Below are 24,486 nucleotides of genomic sequence, written 5' to 3'. Positions count from 1 at the left end.
ACAAATCAATCTATCTTAAAAAATAAAAGTACTTTATCTATGTGATCAGAAAATATCTTGGTGAAACTTGATTTGGAATTTAGTAAGCATTTTACAAAGAACACTGAGGCAACTTATCCAAGTATTACTAGCTATCTGGTAACTGTTAGAACCAAGATTTAAACCTAGTGAGTCTAGCTGCAGAACTGTGTTCTTATTAGTCAATATTTGTTACTGCCTCTCAATGACAGAAAAGAAAGCAGTATTAAGAAAGTACAAAATGTAAAGAGATAGGAATCCCTCTGCCCTACTGCCCCAAATTAACAATATGGATTAAGGGCACAACTATGTGTGTATGCATGAATATGAAGAAATGTGGCAAATTATGCTTCACAGTCATAATTCCATGTTATAAGTATGTATTCTTTGTATTAGCATTCCTTAAGAATACGTCTGGCTCTGTGGTACAGCGCTCATCTAGCATGCATGAGGCCCTGGGTTCAATCTCAAGCAGCACATACAAACACATCCATACACACACACAGACATAAACATAAAGAAAAGAATATGTCTACGTTACTGGGTAATAAAAATGTTAAATGGATATGAGACCTTTAAAAAACATGATGAAGTTTAAAACAAGATTTATTTTTAAAAAGCAACTGGTATGGAATTAGAGGGGTACCTTTTTGTGAAGATGAGAGCTAAACATTTCTTCAAAGAATAAAAATAGTGGGGTTCTCTGAGTCTTAGTCACACACACACACATATACACACTAATTTAGACGATCAGAGTATAAAGATTATTCAATTTGTAAATGGTACTAACCAATAAACATTATTTTTTCCAGTTGTGGAAATACTATTAAAAAACTGCCAGGTTTATTAAGAAAATACTATATTTATTTTATCAATACAATGGCCAGCAACAGAAAAATAATGAAATATTGGACAGAAGTAAGAACGGTCTACATTTATTGAGTAATTAATATATGCCAGTTAGTGTGCTAAATGCTTATCTTAGATTGGAATATCCCTAATTCTTAGTGCAAACATGTAACACAGTATTATTAATTCTACCTTTCAGGTTATAAAATTGAGTCTTAAAGAGGATAAATAATGGGCTGGGTATGTAACTCAGTAGTAAAGTGCCCTTGGGTTCAATCTCCAGTACCAAATACATATATATATTTAATAGTAAGTGTTGACAAGAATGTGGGGGAAAAGGTACACTCATACATTGCTGGTGAGACTACAAATTGGTGCAACCACTAAGGAAAGCAGTATGGAGATTCCTCAGAAAAGTTGGAATGGAACCACCATTTGACCCAGCTATCCCACTCCTTGGCCTATGCCCAAAGGACTTAAAATCAGCATATTACAGTGATGCAGCCGCATCAATGTTTATAGCAACTCAATTCACAATAGCTAAACTATGAAACCAACCTAGGTGCCCTTCAATAGAAGAATGGATAAAGAAAATGTGGTACATATACATAATGGAATATTACTCAGCCTTAAAGAAGAATGAAATTTGTCATAGTAAATGGATGGAACTGGAGAACATCATGCTAAGTGAAATAAGTCAATCTCAAAGAACCAAAGACCTAAAGTTTTCTCTGATAAGTGGATGCTGATTCATACCAGTGCAGGGCGGTGGCGGGGATAGAGCAGGGAAGAATGAAGGAACTTTGGATTGTGCAGAGGGGAGTGAGGGGAGGAGGGGGCAGTGGGGATGGGAAGGACAGTAGAGTGAGACAGACATTATTACCCTATATACATGTATGATCACACTACTGGTATGACTTAGCACCATGTACAGCCAGTGGAATGAGAAGTTATGCTCCATTTGTGTACAATGTGTCAAAATGCATTCTACTGTCATACATAACCAATTAGAACAACAACAACAAAAAGTAAAACAGTTGAAAAAAATAGAGTAATGCCCATCAAGTGATTATAAAATTATCTAGTGAAAGATGACAAGAGACTGTATAAAATCAGTATAAATAAAGGAGACAGATTACAATATTTTCAGAAGACTGTATGGAGGACTTGGTCTTTGCTAAATACTTCTTTTATATTCTTTGATTACGCATGTACTTAACACATACAAATCTTACTAAAAAAAAAAAAAGGCTACAACAAGGTATTTTGTAGATGACAGCTGAGGCCATGGAAGAAGGTGAAATAACATACAGTAAGAAGAGAACACTACCAAGATTAAATCCTGGGGCAAGTTGACATGTATTGAACAATTAAAGAAAAAGAAGTGAAGCTGGATGTGGTGGTGCACATCTATAATCCCAGCAACTTGGGATGCTGAGGCAGGAGGATTGCAAATTTGAGACTAGCCTCAGTAGCTTAACGAGACCCTGTCTCGAAACAAAAAACTAAAAAGGCCGGGGATGTAGCTCAGTAGTAAAACATTCCTGGGTTCAATTCATAGTACCTTGGGTGTGTGTGTGTGGGTGGGGAAGAAATAAACAAAAATAAGTGAACAAAGGAGACTGATAAGTAGCAGGATAACTAAGTGGTGCAGCAGAAGCAAAGGACATATTACTTGAGGCCTAGGAGACTATAAGTGAAGACTTAGAGAAAGGGAACATGACAGAAGATGAGGATGAGAAGTAGGTGAGCATCCACCTAGCTTTCTATGCTATGCAAATACTGGTGACACTATCTGGTAGGTAATGGACATTTAAAAATAAGTCATGAACAACAGCACAGAGGAGAGTTGGTTAGGAAAAAGACTTTTTTTGGACTGATGAAGTAACCTTAATTTGCTAAATTAAAAAATTTCAGGCAGTGCAGCTCTTCACCTAAATATTTTTTTTAACTCTTGTATTTTACTGGTAAAATAAAAGCCATTGTTATTTATTAAGTTCTTTTTATTACAAGCATATTTGGGGGGCAAAAGACACCATAAATGATACTATTTTCCTCTCTTCTATGCCACGAACAATTTTGGTCTCAATTATTCAGTTATTTCAAATGAGTTTGAATATGGTGAGTCCTTCATAGCTTAAGTCTACTTGTCCTTTAAAATGTCTAAAAAAATTACAATGTGATTTGGAAAGAGAAAGTTTGTGTTAGGAAAAAAAAAGTATAGAAAAACAGCTGTGCAATATATGATAAAAATCATCACCTATAGTCCAAATAGATCTGTATAAAATGTTTAAAAAAGAGATAATAAAGCATTGTATCATAGTTTAATTATAGCATCCTGTGATTTTTCACTGGGTATATAAAATAATGATCCTCCCCCATATCAATGGAGTTTTGAAAACACTATGGGAAGGTTGACTTTGATGTTTAATGAAATTTAATTCTTTTAGGGCTATGTGGTAGATTAATCAATCTCCCCCTTTAAAATGCCAAGGTGAACCAGTGTAATGGTACATGTCTGAAATTTCAGCAACTCAGGAGGCTAGGACAGGAGGATCACAAGTTTGAGGCCAGCCTCAGCAAAATTAGCAAGACCTTGTCTCAAAAATAAGGAGTGAGGCTGTAGCTCAATGATTAAACAACCTTGGGTTCAATCTCTAGTAACCTGACTATACCCTGCCTCCCAAAATACTGAGGTGAGGAAAGCGTGGTGGTCCATTCCAGTAACCCCAGGGACATGGGAGGCCGAGGTAGTCCAGTTTACACAACATAGCAAGGCCTAGACTGAATAAATAAATGAGCAAGCAAGCAAGGAAGCAAGCAAGCTGAGACGGGGTTGTATAAGTACCCAGGAACCCTTCCAAGAGAGCTTGCTTTCTAGGGGATGCTGCAGAATACTCTTAGAAGTTTTTAGAGGCAGAGGAGTGAGTTAGGTATCCCAAAGGACAGAGAGGTAAATGTTTTATTCCTCCAGGTAGAAATGTATCCCAGTGTTACTGGTATTTACTAAAACTTGGTGGCAAGTATTGCAAAAGACTCTACCAAGCAGAAATGCCCTTCTGTCACCCAGCATACATTAGACACCCTTCTGTTTACTTCTCAGTTAAATAGCTTTCAAGCGCATATTTTGTTTTTAGATGCTTCTGAATTTTCCTATAGGAAATTCCTTTTCTGACATTCTGGAACACTTCTACATTCTTTTAATATGCTTTCTCTGGATAATGAAATGCACAGAAGGAGATGAGTCAGGAAGGGAGGGACGGAGTGAAAGCTTCTTGTACCCAGTAAGTAATTCAAACTGCATAGAGGGAATGTGAGCGCAAGTTCATCTCACAATCATCCTTGAATTTCAGTGCTTCCTCCACAGTGGTAATCAACATCTAAATACTCCATGCATGTATCATGAGCATATTTATGTAGGTATGCGTGGGTACCCATGTATATGCATACATATACTTCATTGGCAATGAAATTCTGGGCAATAAAGAACATTGCTAAAATCTAAAGTTGTTTATAGGTATACTTTAAAATAGTTTTCTGCTACTTATTTTCATAATCTTTATATTGCTACCTAAGTTTGATGGTTGGGTTCGATCCACATCTGAAGAATCAACACTTAGTTTATACTTACTATGACTTAAATAGTGTGTTGATCACCAAATCTATGCCTTTAAAAAAATCTTTATAGATTTTTATATGTTACTAAGTAATACATAAGAACTGAAATAAATTAAGGCAATTAAAAAATGCCTAAGGTAAAAATCAGTTGTTCCTTTCTACCCCACCCATGATCCTAGTAGTAACCACTGTTTGCTGTTAAGACAAATATGGATGGTCCTGGAGACTATATTCTATTCCTCTAGACAGGCTAATCTGAACTACTAAGCTCCTGAGGCTCTCTCTTTCATTGATACACAATTCCCCCAATGCTCCCTGTCCTCTTCCTGTTTAAATATGTGGAATGTTAGGGGATAGAGCCCCTCTTTTAGAGTCCTTACAGGGGTGCATCCAGACCATCTATATCAAACTTGTCTACTTTTCTGTAGGAAGAGAATTTGGGAGGATGGCATATGCTCTTCTTGGTCTGTAAGTTTATCCCAATAAAGTTTGTTTTATATTTACGGGACATAACTAGTACTATTTGTGTCCTTTTGCCATGACATATTTTCAGAATTTTTCCTCCACTTGCTCTTCACAAAAAGACTGACAAGCAATTCAAATTTTTTCTCTGTATTTAAGAGACACAATCCCATCCCTGTACATACACATGTACAAACATGCACACTCATACAAACACACAAATATATTAAAACTGAAATAGAGAAATAATACATATTATTCTGCAATGTTTTTTTTCCTGTGAAAATATATCAATATAGTATAACTGAGTTTTAAAGTCAGTATGTGGTTTGGATCTGTAATGTTCCCAAAGTTTCATGTGTTGAAGGTTCAGTATTCAGAGATGGGGCTTTTGGGGAGGGGACTGGATCATTAAGGCTCTGACCTCATCAATGAACTGACCCACTGATGAGTACAGCTGAATGGGCTGAATGAGTGGTAGGGCCCAGATGGAGGAGGTAGGTCACTGGAGACATGACTTGAAGGATATTTTTTGTCCCTGGCCATGTTCTTTCTACTTTCTGGCTGTCACGAGGTGAGCAGTTTCCTCTTGCCATGCTGCAGGCCTAAAGCAACGGCGTTAGGTACCATGGACTGAAACCATGAGCCAAAAATAAATCTTTCCTCCTTTAACTAGTTCTCAGGTTTTTCATCATTGTGATGAAAAGCTGACTAACACAGTTAGTACATGTAGATCAACATATTCTATATATCTTTGAATCTCTTTAAAATAATTTCAAATCTAGCAATGCAAAGTTTTATAGCAAATTATTACCTGGATCCTACTAAATGCCTTCCAGATACAAGATTCCAGGCAATTAGATATTGCCATGTGGTCAATGAGGATTGTACAAATCCCATTTTCTAGATAAACTTTCCAAAATATAGCTATAACAATAATTATCTAAGCAAATAGTAGGAGATAAGGCCTTTTGAACAAGGTTGTACATGTTAGCACAAGACTAAGCCTATTTTGTCATTAGTGGTTGAATATACTGTGAGTTTGATAAATATTTATTGTATAACTAGAAAGGAAAAGAACAAGCATCAAGGGTCAAGGAAGCTAAGGAAGGTCAATTCTTGTTGGTGGTAATGTGGCATGTTGTAGAATTCTGGGTTTTATTCTGTTTAGCACATTACCCATTTACACTCCATTCTTCACTAATGTAGTGGATTCCTGAGATTAGTGTGGAGATTTATACAACACATGTGTGTGTGCGTGCTCTCTCTCTTGTACTCTCTCTAATTTACTTTTTTCTCATTATGGCTCTACTAACTAATGAAACAATGGTGTAAAATTACTGGACATAAATCAATAAAGGATACTGATTCCTGGGACACAAGAAATAAACCAGGTGAACTCTATGATTACCCCAGTTTATTTCCTAGAAAGTTTCTAGGGTGTGGCACAGGAAAGGGGAATTTAAGACAGAGTATGCCAAATTTCCTGAGTTAAGCAGCTATTGCTAGAAGCAAAAACCAAGGTGGCTACAATTCATGTGGCAGAGTATTTAAAACAAGAAACCTGTATAGAAAAAGAGCTCTGAGAACCTGCAGACAGTCCCTCTAAGTATTTATTTGGCAGTGAACAGTGCATGGATATGAAGAAACTACCAGAGACCAGAGACAGAACCACTGACAAGATCAGCAAGAACTGTCTCTGTAGCTAACATCAGCCAGGAATAATGTCTAGTCTCACCAGCCAAAGAAGAAACCCTCATAATTTATAGGACATGGAATACTCATTTTAAAATTTTTTTAAAAAATTTTTAAAATTTATTTTTATTGTAAACAAATGGGATACATGTTGTTTCTCTGTACATGAAGTAAAGGCATACCATTTGTGTAATCATACATCTACATAGGGTAATGGTGTTTGATTCATTCTGTTATTTTTTCCTTTCCCCCACCCCTCCCACCCCTCTTTTCCCTCTATACAGTCCCTCCTTCCTCCATTCTTGCCCCCCTCCCACCCCCCATTATGTGTCATCATCCGCTTATCAGCGAGATCATTCGTCCTTTGGTTTTTTGAGATTGGCTTATCTCACTTAGCATGATATTCTCCAATTTCATCCATTTGCCTGCAAATGCCATAATTTTATCATTCTTCATTGTGGAGTAATATTCCATTGTATATATATACCACAGTTTCTTTATCCATTCATCAACTGAAGGACATCTAGGTTGGTTCCACAATCTGACTATTGTGAATTGAGCAGTTATGAACATTGATGTGGCTGCATCTCTGTAGTATGCTGATTTTAAGTCCTTTGGGTATAAGCCAAGGAGTGGGATAGCTGGGTCAAATGGTGGTTCCATTCCAAGCTTTCTGAGGAATCTCCATACTGTTTTCCAGAGTGGCTGCACTAATTTGCAACCCCACCAGCAATGTATGAGTGTACCTTTCTCCCCACATCCTCACCAACACCTATTGTTGCTTGTGTTCTTTTTTTTTTATTTTTTATTTTTTTTATTATTGTATACAAATGGGATACATGTTGTTTCTCTATTTGTACATGGAGTCAAGGCATACCATTTGTGTAATCATAAATTTACATAAGGCAATGATGTTTGATTCATTATTTATTTCCCTTCCCCCCACCCCTCCCACCCCTCTTTTTGCTCTACACAGTCCTTCCTTCCTCCATTCTTACCACCCTCCTTATCCCTAACCCTAAACCTAACCCTAACCCTAACCCCTCCCACCCCCATTATATGTCCTCATCCGCTTATCAGCGAGATCATTCGTCCTTTAGTTTTTTGAGATTGGCTTATCTCACTTAGCATGATATTCTCCAATTTCATCCATTTGCCTGCAAATGCCATAATTTTATCATTCTTCATTGCAGAGTAATATTCCATTGTATATATATGCCACAGTTTCTTTATCCATTCATCAACTGAAGGGCATCTAGGTTGGTTCCACAATCTGGCTATGGTGAATTGAGCAGCAATGAACATTGATGTGGCTATATCTCTGTAGTATGCTGATTTTAAGTCTTTTGGGTATAGGCCAAGGAGTGGGATAGCTGGGTCAAATGGTGTTTCCATTCCAAGCTTTCTGAGGAATCTCCATACTGCTTTCCATACTAATTTGCAACCCCACCAGCAATGTATGAGTGTACCTTTCTCCCCACATCCTCGCCAACACCTATTGTTGCTTGTGTTCTTGATAATCGCCATTCTAATTGGGGTGAGATGGAATTTTAGGGTAGTTTTGATTTGTATTTCTCTTATTACTAGAGATGTTGAATATTTTTTCATATATCTGTTGATTGCTTGTAGATCTTCTTCTGTGAAGTATCTGTTCATTTCCTTAGCCCATTTGTTGATTGGATTATTTGTATTCTTGGTGTAGAGTTTTTTGAGTTCTTCATAGATTCTGGAAATTATGCTCTATCTGAAGTATGAGTGGCAAAGATATTCTCCCACTCTGTAGGCTCTCTCTTCACATTGCTGATAGTGTCCTTTGCTGAGAGAAAGTTTTTTAGTTTGAATCTATCCCAGTTATTGATTCTTGCTTTTATTTCTTGTGCTATGAGAGTCCTGTTAAGGAAGCCTGATCCTAAGCCGACATGTTGAAGATTTGGTCCTACTTTTTCTTCTATAAGATGAAGGGTCTCTGGTCTGATTCTGAAGTTCTTGATCCATTTTGAGTTGAGTTCTGTGCAGGGTGAGAGATAGGGGTTTAGTTTCATTTTGCTTCATTATGGATTTCCAGTTTTCCCAGCCCCATTTGTTGAAGAGGCTATCTTTTCTCCATTGCATATTTTTGGAACCTTTGTCTAGTATGAGAAAATTGTATTTATTTGGGTTTGTGTCCATGTCCTCTATTCTGTTCTATTGATCTACCTGTCTATTTTGGTACCAATACCATGCCGTTTTTGTTACTATTCTTTTGCAATATAGTTGAAGTTATGGTATTGTGATACCTGCTGCTTCACTCTTCCTGCCAAGGCTTACTTTAGTTACTCTGGGTTTCTTATTCTTTTAGATGAATTTCATGATTGCTTGCTCTATTTCTGTAAGGTACATCATTGGGATTTTAATTGGAATTGCATTGAATCTGTATAGCACTTTTGGAAGTATGGCCATTTTGACAATATTAATTCTGCCTATCCAAGAACATGGGAGATCTTTCCATCTTCTAAGGTTTTCTTCAATTTCTTTCTTTAGTGTTCTGTAGTTCTCATTGTAGAGGTCTTTCACCTCTTTTGTGAGATTGATTCCCAAGTATTTTATTTTTTTCAAGGCTATTATGAATGGGGTAGTTTTCCTAAATTTTCTTTCTGAAGATTCATCACTTATGTATAAAAATGCATTGGATTTATGAGCATTCATCTTATAACCTGCTACTTTACTGAATTCACTTATGAGTTCTAGAAGTTTTCTGGTGGAATTTCCGGGTTCCTCTAAATATATAATCATGTCATCAGCAAATAGGGATAGTTTGAGTTCTTCTTTTCCTATTCGTATCCCTTTAATTTCTTTGGTCTGTCTGATTGCTCTGGCTAGAGTTTCAAGGACTATGTTGAATAGAAGTGGTGAAAGAGGGCATCCCTGCCTTGTTCCAGTTTTTAGGGGGAATGCTTTCAGTTTTTCACCATTTAGAATGATATTGATTATGGGCTTAGCATAGATGGCCTTTACAATGTTAAGGAATGTTCCCACTATCCCTATTTTTTCTAGTGTTTTGAGCATGAAGGGATGCTGTATTTTATCAAATGCTTTTTCTGCATCTATCTAAATAATCATTTGATTCTTGACTTTAAGTCTGTTGATATGGTGAATGACATTTATTGATTTCCAGATGTTGAACCAACCTTGCATCCCTGGGATAAAACCCACTTGATCGTGGTGCACTATCTTTTTAATATATTTTTGTATGCGATTTGCTAAAATTTTGTTGAGAATTTTTGCGTCGGTGTTCATTAAGGATATTGGTCTGAAATTTTCTTTCCTCAATGTGGCTTTGTCTGCTTTAGGTATCAGGGTGATATTGGCTTCATAGAAGAAGTGTGGGAGGGTTCCCTCCTCTTCTATTTCATAGAATACTTTGAGGAGTATTGGAATGAGCTCTTCTTTAAAGGTTCTGTAGAACTTGGCTGAGAACCCATCTGATCCCGGACTTTTCTTTGTTGGTAGGCTTTTAATGACTTCTTCTATTTCATTACTTGAAATTGATCTATTTAAATTGTGTATGTCCTCCTGGTTCAGGGTTTTGTCATATTAATAGGAGAAAAATTAGCCTGAAGATGACCTCTCTTTGTGTATAGAAATTTAAAAGCAAGACCTCAAAGAAACAAATTATTTCCAAGAAACAACCATCTTCCATAAAAGTCAATAAAAACTTATAGGAATACTAAAATATTTAGCACCAAGGTAAAATTTGCAATTTCTGGCATCCAGTAAAAATATTACTAGGCATGCAAAGAAGCAGGGCAATACGATCATAATGAGATATATCAACTTAGTTGAAACCAACCAAGAAGTGACACAATAACAGAATTAGTAAACAAGAATATCAAAAGTTATTGGAACTGTATTTCTTATATTCAAGAAAATAATGTTTGAGAATAAGTAGAAATCTAGAAAATACATAAGATTCAAATTGAACTTCCAGAAATGGAAATCACAATATCTGAGATTTAGAACATACCAGATTGGATTAACTGCAGATTATTTATTGGAAAACACTAGTGGACATGACATAGTAAGAGAAATTATGCAAAAGGAAGGGCAGGAAAAAAACAAAAAAACAAAAAAAATGAAAATCACTTAACTATGTTGTGGGACAGAAAACTTTAAGCAGCCTATTATGTCTCATTGGAGTCTCCAAAGGAAAGAAAGAAGACAAAAAATAAATGAAGGAATAAATTTGATTAACATTTAGCAAAACAAGTACATGAAACATGAAGGAAACTTATAGAAAGCAACAATATAATTGCCTAAAACTAATGACAAAAGGAAAATTCCTCATTTCTGTATTGGGGATTGAACCCAGGGATGCTTTACCACTGAGTAGCATCACCAGTTCCTTTTAAATTTTGATACAGGGTCTCATTAAATTGTTGAGGCTGGCCTTGAACTTGTGATCTTCCTGCCTCAACCTCCTGAGTTGTTGGGATTATAGGAATGTGCCACGGCACTTGGCTTAAAAGGAAAATCTTAACAGTAGCTAAAGACATAATACACATTACCCAGAGAAGAAGAAAGGTACGGCTGTTAGCAGTGTACAATACATTGGGAGAGATAATACAAATTAGAAGAGAATAAGAAACATCTTTGAAATAGATAAATCAACCTCAAATTCGCCCTCAAATGGGGGGGCGGTGAGGATTAAACCTAGGGTCTCACATGCTAGGTAAGTGATCTACCACTGACTGTATCTTCACCCCCAATCTTAAACTGTTTACCCAGAGGAAATACCTTTCCATAAACATAGGTGAACCTAGCAACTCCATTCCTAAGAATACATTTAAAAGAACTGAAAATAAGTACTCAAACATGTTTGCATTTACGTGTTTATGGCAGCACTATTCATAATAGTGAAAAAGTTGAAACAATCTAAATGTTCATCAATGAATGAATAAACAACTTACAATAAAATGCAATCAAATATTACTTATAGCCATAAAAATGAATGAAGTGCTGAATACACACTACAATGTGGATGAATCTTGAAAATAGTATGCTCAGTGAAAGAAATGAGACTCGAATGTCATATATTGTATGATTCCACTTACATGAAATATTCAGAATTGGTAAATCAGAGGCTGGAGGCATATGTGAGTAGGGAATAACTGCTATTCATGGGTAGAAACTTTTATTGTGAGGTGACAAAAGTGTTTTGGCACTAGATGAGGTGGTTGTTGTACAACATGGTGAATAAATTCTAAATGATACACTAAAATGCTTAGTGTTATGCTATGTGAACATTGCCTCAGAAAAGAAATGTATTTTATTTTTTGTAGTTCTGGGGATTGAATCCAGGGGTGTTCTACCACAGCCCTTCTTATTTTTTAACATAAGAAAGGATCTTGCTAAGCTGTTGAGGCTAGCCTTGAACTTGCAATCCTCCTACCTCCAGTCTCCTGAGTAGCTGAGGTTATAGGCATATAGCACCACAGAAAATAAATTTAAAAACCAAAGGTAAAGCATAAGACACATAGAAAAAAAAAAAAAAGAACAGATAAATTGACATCATCAAAATTTTTAAAATGTGTACATCAAAGGATATTAAAAAGAAAGTGAAAGATAACCAATGGGCTGATAGAAAGTATTTGTAAATCACATATCTGAAAAAGGTCTAGAACCAGAATATATAAAGTACTCACTCAATAGCAACAACAAAAACAAAACAATGCAATTAAATAGTGGTCAAAGATTTGAAGAGATACTGTTATGGTTAAATGTCTCCTCTAAAACCCATGTTAAAATTTAACTGTCACTGTTACCTCATTACAGGCAGAGCCTTTAAGAGATGATTAGGTCATGGAGGCACTACCCTTGTGAGTGGAGAAAGGCCAATATCATAAAAGTGATAATAATTATGTTGCAGATAGATATCAGAGGGCTAAGTTTGGCCCCCTTTTCTTCTCTGCTTTCCTTGAAAGCTCTCTTACCAGGTGATGCCTTCTGTCACATTATTGTGCAGCAAGAAGATTGTCACCAGAAATGGTCACTTGATTTTGGTCTTCCTAACCTCCAGAACCATTAGCAAAAAAAATTTCTATTGTTTATAATTTACCTATCCTGTGGTACTCCGTTATGGCAGGAGAAAACAGACTAAGACAGATATTTTTCTAAAGAATATACCCAAACAACCAAGAAGTACTCAAGGGATGTTGAATATCATTAGTCATTAGAGAACGTATAACAAAATCACAATGAAATACCATTTTACATTCGATACGTTGAAAAAAAAACTAATAAGCATTAGCAAGCATATGAAAACCTTGATATGACTGGTGGGAATATAAAATGATGTACAACATAAATGCATACTGAAAACATTAAGGGAAACATGCTACATATGAAAGGCTATATAATGCATGATTTCTTTTACATGAAAGATTCAGAATAATCCACAGAGAAAGATAGCCTATTAGATTCTTGACTTTTGTCAAGAACAATCAGAGGTAAAACCAAACTCTCCACCCCCAGAAAAAAATGACTTTTTGCAATGTACAGAAACAGAAAGAATTCAACACCAGCACACCTGCTTCTATAAGAATTGTTGAAACAAGTGCATCTATCAGAAGGAATATGATCTCAGATTGAAATAAGGATTTACACAAAGGAATAAAATGCCAGATATGGTAACTTTTATTAAATGTAATACCTTTCCTCATACTAATATATCTTTATAGGATTATCAGTTATTTGAGAATAATTGCCAGGTACTACAGGTTTTATAAATGTATAAGCAAAATACATGACTATGAAAGCACAAAGTCCATGAAGCTATATATGGGTTATCTAAAGCAACCACTGTAATGACAAAACAAAGGGTCACAGGCAATAAGAAAAAAAAATGAGAAGATAAAGAAATGGGATGCACAAAGAATATTCAATTAATACAAAAGAAGGCAGGGGGAAAAAAGGTAATGAAGGATGGAATAAATGAAAATAAGTAAGATGACAGACTCAAATATAACCACAACAATAAACATATTAAGTGTAAATGTTCTATAGAAACGCCAATTAAAAATCATGTTTAAGCCAGGCGTGGTGGTGGTGCATGCTTGTAATCTCAGTGGCTTGCGAGGCTGAGGCAGGAGGATCTCGAGCTCAAAGCCAGCCTCAGCAACTTAGTGAGGTCCTGAGCAACCCAGTGAGACCCTGTCTCTAAATAAAATACAAAATGGGCTGGGTATGTAGCTCAGTGGTTAAGTGTCCCTGGGTTCAATCGTTGGTATCAAAAAAAAAAAGTCATATTTAGTTAGACTAATAACAAATAATATAGAAAAACATACACCCTACTACCACTAATCAAAAGATATGAACCATTTACATTGAAAACTGAAAAGCAACAATATTAATGGAAATGAAAGACCTAATTAAGTATAGAGATACTGTGTTCATAGGTCAGAATGTTCAATATTAGGATGTCAATTTTTCCCATTTCATCTATAAATTCAATGCCATCACAAAAATCACAATCAGCTATTTTTTGGTAGAAATCAACAATTAAATAATTTATACAAAAATATAAAGAACATACTACAGCCAAAAATCTTTGAAAATGAATAGAGTTGGAGAACCAATACATTTGATTTTAACATAGTATAAAGTTAGTAATCAAGATGGTGCAGTATTGACAGTAAGACAGACAACTAGATAACTGGAAAACAGTGTAGAAATAGACTCACATATAAATGACTGAGGTTCAACAAGCAGAACAGCTTGGTTTCAATATACAAATACGTGAATTTCAAGGTATACCTTCTACTCTACATAAAAACTAAAATGAATCATAGACCTAAAACTATAAAAAAAATCTAGAAGAAAACACACACAAAAAAATGCTTGTGACCTTAGATTAGAAAAAGATATTTTATATCCAACACCAAAAACACAATTCATAAAGGAATGAAGTGACAGACTGAACTTGATTAAAAAACAACTCTTCAAAAGACATTTTGGTGATGTGACTTGTGTGTGTGTATGTCTATCCCAGGGCCTCATGCATGGCAGGTAAGCTCTTTACCACTGAGCCTTAGCCCAGAAAATAGTTTTTTTTTTTTTTTGGTTTGCCATCTTTCTGCTTCAGCCTCTTAAGTCACTGGATTATAGATATGTATCACCATGCCTAGCCAAATGATATTTTTTAAAAATTTTTTGTACCAGGGATTGAACTTTGGGGTGCTTAACCACTAAGTCACATCCCCAGCCCTTTTTATTTGTTATTTTGAGACAGGGTCTCACCAAGTTGCTAAGTTTGGCTTTGAATTTGTGCTCCACTTGCCTCAGCTTCTCAAGTTGCTGAGATTACTGGTGTGTGCCACCTTGCAGGGGCAGCTGAAAGACATTCTGAAGAGATTCAAAGACAAAGCTACAGAGTGTAAATTATGTATCTGACAAAGGACTTGCATCTAGAACATATAAAAAATGGTCAAAACTCAATAAAAGAGCAACATAAAATAGTGCACAAAAAATGTGAACAGATACTTCTCCTGAGAACATAAATGAAGTGGAAAGAACCTCAAATGAAAAGATGCTCAATATCATTAGTCACTGGGACAATGCAAATTAAAAAGCACAGGGGGCTGGGAGAATAGCTCAATGGAAAAGCACTTGATAAGATGTGCATAAGCCCTGAATTTGATCCTCAGCCCCAAACCAAGCAACAACCATCAAAAACAAACAGCAACAAAAACACCAAAACACCACCACCAACAACAAAAAACAACCAACCACAAAAAACAAAAAACTCACAACAAGATACCACTATACACCATACTAGTAGTGGAAATGTAAAATGGTACTACTATTTTGGAAAAAGGCAATTTGGCAGTTTGTTCTTTCCTTCTTTTTTTTGGTACTAGGACTACCTAGCCCTTTTTATTTTGAGAAAGGGTTTCACTAAGTTACCCAGGGCCTTGCTAAGTTGCTGAGGCTGGCTTTGAACTTCTGATCCTCCTGCCTCAGGCTCCTGAGTTTCTGGGATTACAGGTATGCATCATTATGCCTGGCTTGGCAGCTTCTTAACATTGATCACATGATCCAGCTATTCCTCTCTTAGTTATTTACCCATGAAAAACTAAAGCATACCTTCATTCAAAGACTTGACCATGAATGCTTATACCAGGTTTATAGGCTGGAAATGACCCAAATGCTAATAATAAAAAATAAATAGGGGCTGGGGTTGTGGCTCAGTGGTAGAGTGCTAGCCTAGCATGGGTTCAATTCTCAAGACCACATATAAAAGGTCCATCAACAACTAAAAAAAAATTTAAATAAATAAATAAACTGTGGTATATCCACACAACAGAATGTTATTCAGCAATGGAAAGCAATGAACTATGGTGAATCTTAAAATACCTACAGTGAAAGAAGACAGGTTAAAAATAAGTACATGCATACCATATGATTCCTTTTACATAACAGTCTAGGAAATAAATAATCTATAGGAAAACTAATCAGTGGTTGCTTGGGGACTAGGATGAAGAAAGTTGGGAGGGAAGGATTCTGAGGGACAGTTTTGTTAGAAATCTATGTATTTGTTATGTTCACTGTGGCGACAATTTCACAGGGATATATATCCAAGTATATGTCACAGTTATCTTATGTACTTCATATATGTGCAATTTAGTGTATGTTAATTATACTTCAATAAAGGCTACTAAAAAAGAATGTTTTCTTTTTATTCCCCATTTTGATTATTACTTAGCATTGTCATTTTGGCAATTCATTCATGTATAATCTCAGAAATCCTAACAGCAAATAAATCAGTGGTAATTCTAGCATTAGTTATGAGTTTCATCCTTGTATTAGTCTCAAAAACTCTAAGCTGGTTTAAATATTTAACCTTAAATATTTAACCAAAGCACACAGATCCTGAGAATTTCCTTCTCTATTTTTTAACCATCTACCATGAAAATTTTATGATAGTAAGTGATCCAAATATTATCATCTTTCAGTTAGTTTATGTAAATACTTTTAATTTAAACAATATGATATTTTTGTGAGCCAGGAAAAAAAAGAATTAAAATCCATGGAATATTCCAAACATTTTTGTTTTCAGTGTTAAGGGAAAAATTACATACTTCCATCAGTGTAAAAATCCTTTGATATGCAGTTACTGATTCTCCAAATATGTAATGAAAAAAAAATTTCAAAATTACACAAAAACACAGAAATAAATAATGAAGCTATATGTAAAAGTCAGTCAGCTTTAAACATTAGCTACATTTTGTGATTTTTATTTTATCCTCTTATTCTCATGGAATATTTTAAGACATCATACCATCCCACATCATAAATATTTCAGTATTAAAGCCTTTTCCTCAAAAAGGCACAGATTTTGAAATTGCTTCATATAAACTGGGCCTGGTGGTGCATGCCTGCAATCCCAGCTACTCTGAGGCTGAGGCAGGAGAATCACAAGTTTTCGGTCAGTCTGGACAATTTAGTAAGACTCTGTCTCAAAATTAAAAAAGGGGTGGTGACTTGGCTCAGTGGTACAGTGCCTTGGGTTCAGTCTCCATTCTGGACAAACAAGAGCTGCTTTGTACTAAATTATGAGAGCACTTAATTTCTTATATTTTTTCCCAACAATTTATATATGAGCATATGCATATTTAGAAATTCTCATTTTATTTTTAAAAAATTTTTTTATTTTTACAGACTGCATTTTGATTCATTGTATACAAATGGGGTACAACTTTTCATTTCTATGGTTGTACATGATGTAGATTCACACCATTAATGTAATCATACATGTACACAGGGTAATGATGTAAGAAATTCTCATTTTAATTAACTGGAGTATTTTAATATTTTATTTTATAAAAGTAGGTGCTATAAGTTATTATAATATATAATAATACTTTTTAAAAAAGTATTTTGATAAATTATCTATATCAGTAAACAAAGGTATCCTCTGTGTCTTTTTCATCTTTTTTTTTTTTTTTTTTTTCAGTACTGGGGATAGAACCCAGGAACATCTACCACAGAGCTAAATTCACAGTCTTTATTTTTTAAGACAAAGTCTCACTAAATTGCCTTAAACTTGTGATCCTCCTGCCTCAGCCTCTGAGTAGCCAGGATTGCCTGTGTGTGCCAAAGTACCAGGTTTCATCTGTTTCTTTGTTTATTCATTTATTTATCTATCCTTTTCTGCTTTTACCCACTGATGTGCTGGAGTTGGGCTGTAGCATCTTATAAAAGATAACTGGTCATCATCCACTTATTAGCGATATCATTCGTCCTTTGGTTTTTTGAGATTGGCTTATCTCACTTAGCATTATATTCTCCAGTTTCATCCATTTGCCTGCAAATGCCATAATTTTATCATTCTTTATGGCTGAGTAATATTCCATTGTATATATATATACCACAGTTTCTTTATCCATTCATCAATTGAAGGACATCTAGGTTGGTTCCACAATCTGGCTACTGTGAACTGAGCAGCTAAGAACATTGATGAGACTGCTAATAAGTGGATGATGACACATAATGGGGGGTGGGAGGGGTTAGTATAAGGGTTAGAGTTAGGGTTAGGGAGGGGGGCAAGAATGGAGGAAGGAAGGACTGTATAGAGGGAAAAGAGGGGTGGGAGGGGTGGGGGGGGAAGGGAAAAAATAACAAAATGAATCAAACAACATTACCCTATGTAAATTTATGATTACACAAATGGTATGCCTTTACACCATGTACAAACAGAGAAACAACATGTATCCCATTTGTTTACAATAATAAAAAAAAAAAAAGAAAGAAAGAAAAAAAAGAGATAACTGGTAAAGTTTTAGGACTTTGGTGAGCTGGTTGTTAAATTCAACCATAATTAAAAATTAAGCAGTTTATATTTATAATAGAATCAATTTTATTAAAACAAAGGGAACAAGTACTCAAAATTCATCAATTTTTAGTTTTTCTTTTCCTCATACTGGGTGCTTTACCACTAAGCTATATCAATTCTTTTTACTTTTTTTTTTTTTTTTCAGTGCTGGGGATTGAACCCAGGACCTTGTACTTATGAGGCAAGCACTCTATCCACTGAAGCTATATCCCCAGCCTAATTCTTTTCACTTTGAGACAGGGCCTTGCTAAGTTGCTGAGGCTAGCCTCAAATTTGTGATTTCCTACCTCACCTCCCATATGTTGCTGGGATTACAGTTGTATGCCACTACTCCTGGCTACATTTTAAATTATTTTAATATCATCTATTTTGAGTTTATATATATATGTTTATCTATATGGTACAAACATTATATAAAAAGGTGCTGCTGAGCATTTCTGTTCTCATCTCTGTTCAGTAACATGTTGGCAGCTTATAGTAAGTCATATCACAAATATGAGTAAATGCTACAAATAACAGTCCTCCCTTATACCCCTCTTGGAAAGCTGGTTGTTAGCATTTATCAGCACACTACTGCATCTACTCTGATCATTAATTCTTTGCCAGGCACTGGAGCAATATGAAATATTTATATATTGCTTTTGAAATTTTAGGACAGAAATTCTCTTAATGTTGTTGTATTAAATGTACTTTAATAGAAGATACTATAAAGGGTAAATATGAACATACTCTTATGAAAACAAAGAATATGCCTGTAATCCCAGCAATTTGGGAGGCTGAGGCAGGATTATGGCAAGTTCAAAGTCAGTCTCTGTAACTTAATGAGGCCCTAAGCAACTCAGTGAGACCATGTATCAAAATAAAGAATTTAAAAAAGAAAAAAAGGGGCTAGGGTGGGCGTGGTAGCACATGCCTATAATTCCAGGGGCTCAAGAGGCTGAGGCAGGAGGACTGGGAATTCAAAGTCAGCCTCAGCAACTTAAAGAGATCCTAAGCAACTCAGCAAGACCTTGTCTCTAAACAAAATATAAAAAAGGGCTAAGGATATGGCTCAGTGGGTAAAAGTCCCTGAGTTCAATTCCCGTACAAAAACCAACAACAATAACAAGAAAAAAACCAACCAAAGACTACTTAGTATATATCAATAGCATTTAATCTATCTTTAAAATCCCCCTAATACGAGTAAATAAAGCTCTTAAAGTTTTAAAATATTAGCCTAAAAAACTGGTTATGTTGAAGATCAGAAAATAAAAGGAACACTAGTGAGGTGGCAACTTTGGTTTTGTTTTATGACTTGAATTTCAAAAGCACAGAAAAAACTAATTAGATGTTAACTAAAAATAATAAAATAGGTATTAAAATGATATGTGACCTCTCTAAATATTCTTTAAATAACAATACAATGCTAAAGCAAATGGCAGACATGAACCTGATTTTTAAAGTGTAAACAAAGTTCAGTGTGTTTAATAATAGATAATTTTTTTTTTTTTTTTTTTGAACACAGAAATAAAGAGCAAATCTTCTTAAAAACTGAGTGGAAAACTTAAAATGTCACCAAAAATTGCTAAACTTGTTTTGCCAGTTGACTTTTCAGAAATCAAAGCTTTGTCTGTCTAGTCTGCATTTATACTTAGTCTGGGCACTTTAATCTCCTTTTTGTTCTTAGTTTTGCCATACATCGTAAGTTATTTTATAGGGCCTTAACTTTCAGTTAGTTTCATAAATTGTGAAATCTTTTTGTACTAGCAGTTTATTTTAAAACTGCTCAGAAGATAAACAAAGGAGTTATAAAGAATTAAAATGAATACTGGGTTTCTTTATACATGTTTCTTTTGTTTAAGTTATTTACCTCTTGTGAAAGCTGTGTTACTTGGTCCTTTTGATGTCCAAGATCTTTTAAAATCAACGAGTTTTGTTTTTCTAACTGAAGCACTCTTCTTGCCAAGTGGACACTAGGTGAATGAAATGAGAAAATTAATGCTTGTAAACTGGAATGGTATCTAAAATATTCAAAATGTGTTTGTGTGCTAGAAAACTTATTGTTTCCTTATAATACTTAATTATTAAGAGAAAAAATATGGGATAAATATTAAACCAATGGAAGAACAAGACCCCAACAACTCAGAATTCTGAAAGTCGATCAAAATCTCCATAATATAACTGTGATATATTGATTACTGCAGTAATGGTTTCTAGCTCTTGCTATAAAATGAAGACTCTTGCTTGAAAAGACCACAAGATAGCTTTTCCCCATTTTTATAAAAATTTCCCAATTACAAACAGATCAGGAAATTAGTTGAAATATTATGAACAATAATGCGCTGGCACTTTGAAAAGCATCAGTGTTTACCTCAGATAACATAATGTATTTTACAATTGAATAGGTTTTATATTCAAAGTACAGAAGGAAAAGATGTATAAAGCTTAGAAAATGTCTATGGTAAAGGTAAAGAAATCATCTCTCTGATGATCTGCATTATCACAACTTATTATTCTTTCTGTATTTAAAATTAAATGTAAAATGTTCCAAATCCACTATTAAGAAACAATCTTAAGAAAAAAATAAAAAATAAAGTTATTTAAAAAAAAGAAAAGAAAAAAATGCTTCATTCCTTTTAACTATGGGGGAAAATACATAATTCTTTAAAGTACTACTACTGATGTTAAGACATGTCGATCCCAAAGACCTCTCTGTATTTCCAATAACTTAAAGTTTCTATATTTATTACATTTTCAAGTTCTATGTTAGTTAATTTATTAATCTATGAATTGTAGAATCCATGGAATACAAGAAGACAAGATATTTTACAATGTCAAGGTATCTTTTCTCTAAGTAAAATTGCAGGATAGAAACAATTCTATCATATATTTGACATTTCCTAACATCAGACAAAGGAAAGCAGACAAATCTCTGCAAACCACACTAAATATCACTCTGCACATCTATTTCTAAAAACAAATAAAAATGATGAGTTCTGATAGAAGTTTATATAGTGAATTGTCTACTTTGTTTAGACCTAAGATACTATCTATCTGTTCAACTGGCACATTGTGCCTTAACCATCAGCTGAAGTTAGAGATGGAAAAGACATATAGTTCTCATTTTTGGCTTTTTAAAAATCAACTTTATTGATGCATAACTTTATTGCTATGTGACTAATATACAAAAAGCATACCCGTTTAAAATGTATAAATCAATAGTTTTTAGCATAGAGTTGTGCAACCATCACTATAACCTAATTTTAGAACATTTTCATTACCCCCCAAAGAAACTTTGTACCCATTAACAGTTAATCCCCCTTCTTCCCCATTAAATGCTTCCTGCCCTCAACCCCCACCAGTCTTGGGGAGCCACTAAACTGCCGTTTCTTTCTATTTTAAAAATAGATTTTTAAAGACTATGTTTATGGGTAGGTATCCTGTTTTTCATTACCCAAAGTAAATGTACCAGACAAGTTCTAATTTGACTATAAAATAAGATCTCTACAAATAAGTCTTAATGCTAATTTTGCATTATATTTACATTTTAAATCTGTTGATTCTAGTACATGTTTGCAAGCATCAGTATTTGATATCACTAGCAGTTTTTTGTTGGGCTAATTTAAAAACTTTGGAGTTATCTTAATTCACATTTTCATTGTCTCTATCCTTCTCATCCTTCATATATGTTAGGTATAAGTTCTGTCTTCCACAGAGCCTAGCATCAGGGTATTTTGTATGTAGTAATTTCTAACAAACATGTTAAAGGCACAGGCCAAATCTGTTTAACATTCAGTATAGAGTAATGAACCCAATCAAATACAATTATATAGAAATACAGTTATGGATAAGATGGGATTTTATGCAAATAAAAATTTGTATTTTATACAAAGAGATAAAAGAAATAATGAGATGCAAAGGTCACCTATTACAAATATTCTGAAGAAGATAATGGCTTGAAGACATCAAATTTAGTAATACAAAATTGCTCATTTGGTTTGGGTGCTTTTTGTTTAATCTTGCAATTAAATAATGCTCTTATGAAAATATGGTGATATTACTTACTAATGAAAAATATATGACATCAACTACTGACTTAGGAAATTCTTTGTATGGTAGGGTGTAAGCCCTAACACTAGGAGTACCTTCTTCTAATAAGATTTTTCCTGATTTTGGTTAGGGGATTCTAAGTGAGGAAATCAATTCAAAGGAAGAAAGGTATCTTGTGATGTCTTGAAGTTGCTTATAAACGTGCTCTACAGTTCTGTTTTTTTTTTTTTTTTTTTTTTTTTTTTTTAAGTAGCTTATAGTACAATTTCAATGTGAAAAATTTCTAGGAACTGATGCTGAAAGGAAGAACTGTGACTATTATTTTAACCTTGATGTCATTTATGATGCATCATGGTGAGCATGTGGAAGTTACCATTAGTATCCAATATAAAGGGACTATGTTTAAAAAATTCACATCTAAGTCACTAGTAAGAATAATAGAATATATTTCCTTATGGATATATCAAAATTGGTATTCAAATTCTCAGGTTTCCCTAAAAGCCCCATTTAGCCTATTAATGTGGCATGCCCCCAAAAGGAAGAAAAAGAGAAAAGGACAGGAATAAAAATAGCAAGATCTTTCATTAAAAGGTTAGAAATTATTATACTTAGATTATTAAGAATATAACTGTATTAAATTTCATTAAAATATAACTAAAATATATTTAAGCACAACCAATTTAAGTATAACTAATGTTATTTTTTCCTGCTAATTTCTTTAAGACTTCTTTGTGGAATAAAAAATGATAACAACATCTTGTGGGTTTCTAACATCGATGTTATACATTTGACAACCATTAAAAATAAAAGCAGGGAGGGCTGGGGAGATAGCTCAGTGGGTAGCAAGCATGAGGCCCTGGGTTCGATCCCCAGCACTGCAAAAAAAAAAAAAAAAAAAGGCAGGGAGATGGTAAAAGAAGTTGTATGTTTGCAAGGTTTCCACATTTTACATGAAATAGTACAATATTAACTATGAAAAGCTAAAGATGTATAGTGTATATATATATTATGTACCTACATATTTTTGTAGTACTGGGGACTGAACCGGTGGGGGGGTGCTCTACCACTGAATTATATCTCCAGTCGCTTTTTTTTTTAATTTTGAGAGAAGATCTCACTTAAATTGCCCAGGCTGGCCTTGAACTTATGATCCTCCTGCATAACTGGGATTATAGATGTGTGTCACTGCATCTGGCAGTAATTAATTATTGAGCAAATTAACTTTATGAAATTTTCTGTTTTTTTATACTCTAACCAATACTGGGTATTCATTAATCTTAAAAGTTTTGCTAACCTTTTGAATAAACAGTAGAATACTGTTTTAAATTAATTTTCCTTACATGGAAATGTTTGTCAGTCATTTGTATTTTTTACTCATTTAATTGATATTTATATCCTTTTCCTACCCACTTTCAATTTTACTCACATGGTGAATTCTAATCTACATATAAATTACTTAAAAATGTCAAGGTTCTCTATCATATCACCAGAACCAATTTTATTTTCCATTTAATGTCCACTCTATTTAATCTCCCATAAATGTTCTGTATGTTCCCTCTGCTGTAGGTACTCCAATCTGAAGATCAGGTCTTCCACTATTTGTGAGCCCAACTTTTCCTGAAAGGTTTCCTTCAAGTTCCATTTCCTCCACTTCGAACATCATCTCTATTCCTCTGATTGACATAGTTTAGCACATGGTACAGCCAACTTACATATACTGAAGTATTTCTTGATATTCTTTCATGTGTGTTAATCTTTTTTCCATTAACAGAACTCATATAATGGCAGGGGTCTTATTCCTTGAAGTACCTAACAACAGAGCTGAACAGAGTGGACACTTAATAAACACTCCCTGATGGACTCTGCTTTGGTGGAATTTTGTCCTAGTGAATATAGTGCTAGAAACCATATTCCAAGGTTGCAGAACCTTAACATTAAAGTACATT

The 24,486-nt window shown here is 34.4% G+C and overlaps 1 protein-coding gene across 1 annotated transcript in view; it reads right to left on the bottom strand.

The window, feature by feature from the left end:
- The window catches only part of Pibf1 (progesterone immunomodulatory binding factor 1), a 234,411-nt gene that overhangs the window by 57,598 nt on the left and 152,327 nt on the right, over positions 1 to 24,486 (bottom strand). The window contains exon 14 of the mRNA XM_047553407.1: positions 20,361 to 20,463. Within this exon, the coding sequence (XP_047409363.1) occupies positions 20,361 to 20,463 (103 nt within the window). The remainder of the gene's footprint in view (positions 1 to 20,360; positions 20,464 to 24,486) is intronic.

The sequence above is a fragment of the Sciurus carolinensis genome, chromosome 5 (genome assembly GCF_902686445.1).
Source record: "Sciurus carolinensis chromosome 5, mSciCar1.2, whole genome shotgun sequence".
NCBI lineage: Eukaryota > Metazoa > Chordata > Mammalia > Rodentia > Sciuridae > Sciurus > Sciurus carolinensis.
The sequence above is the reverse complement of the archived record's forward strand: the minus strand, read 5'-3'. Positions and strand labels throughout refer to the sequence as shown.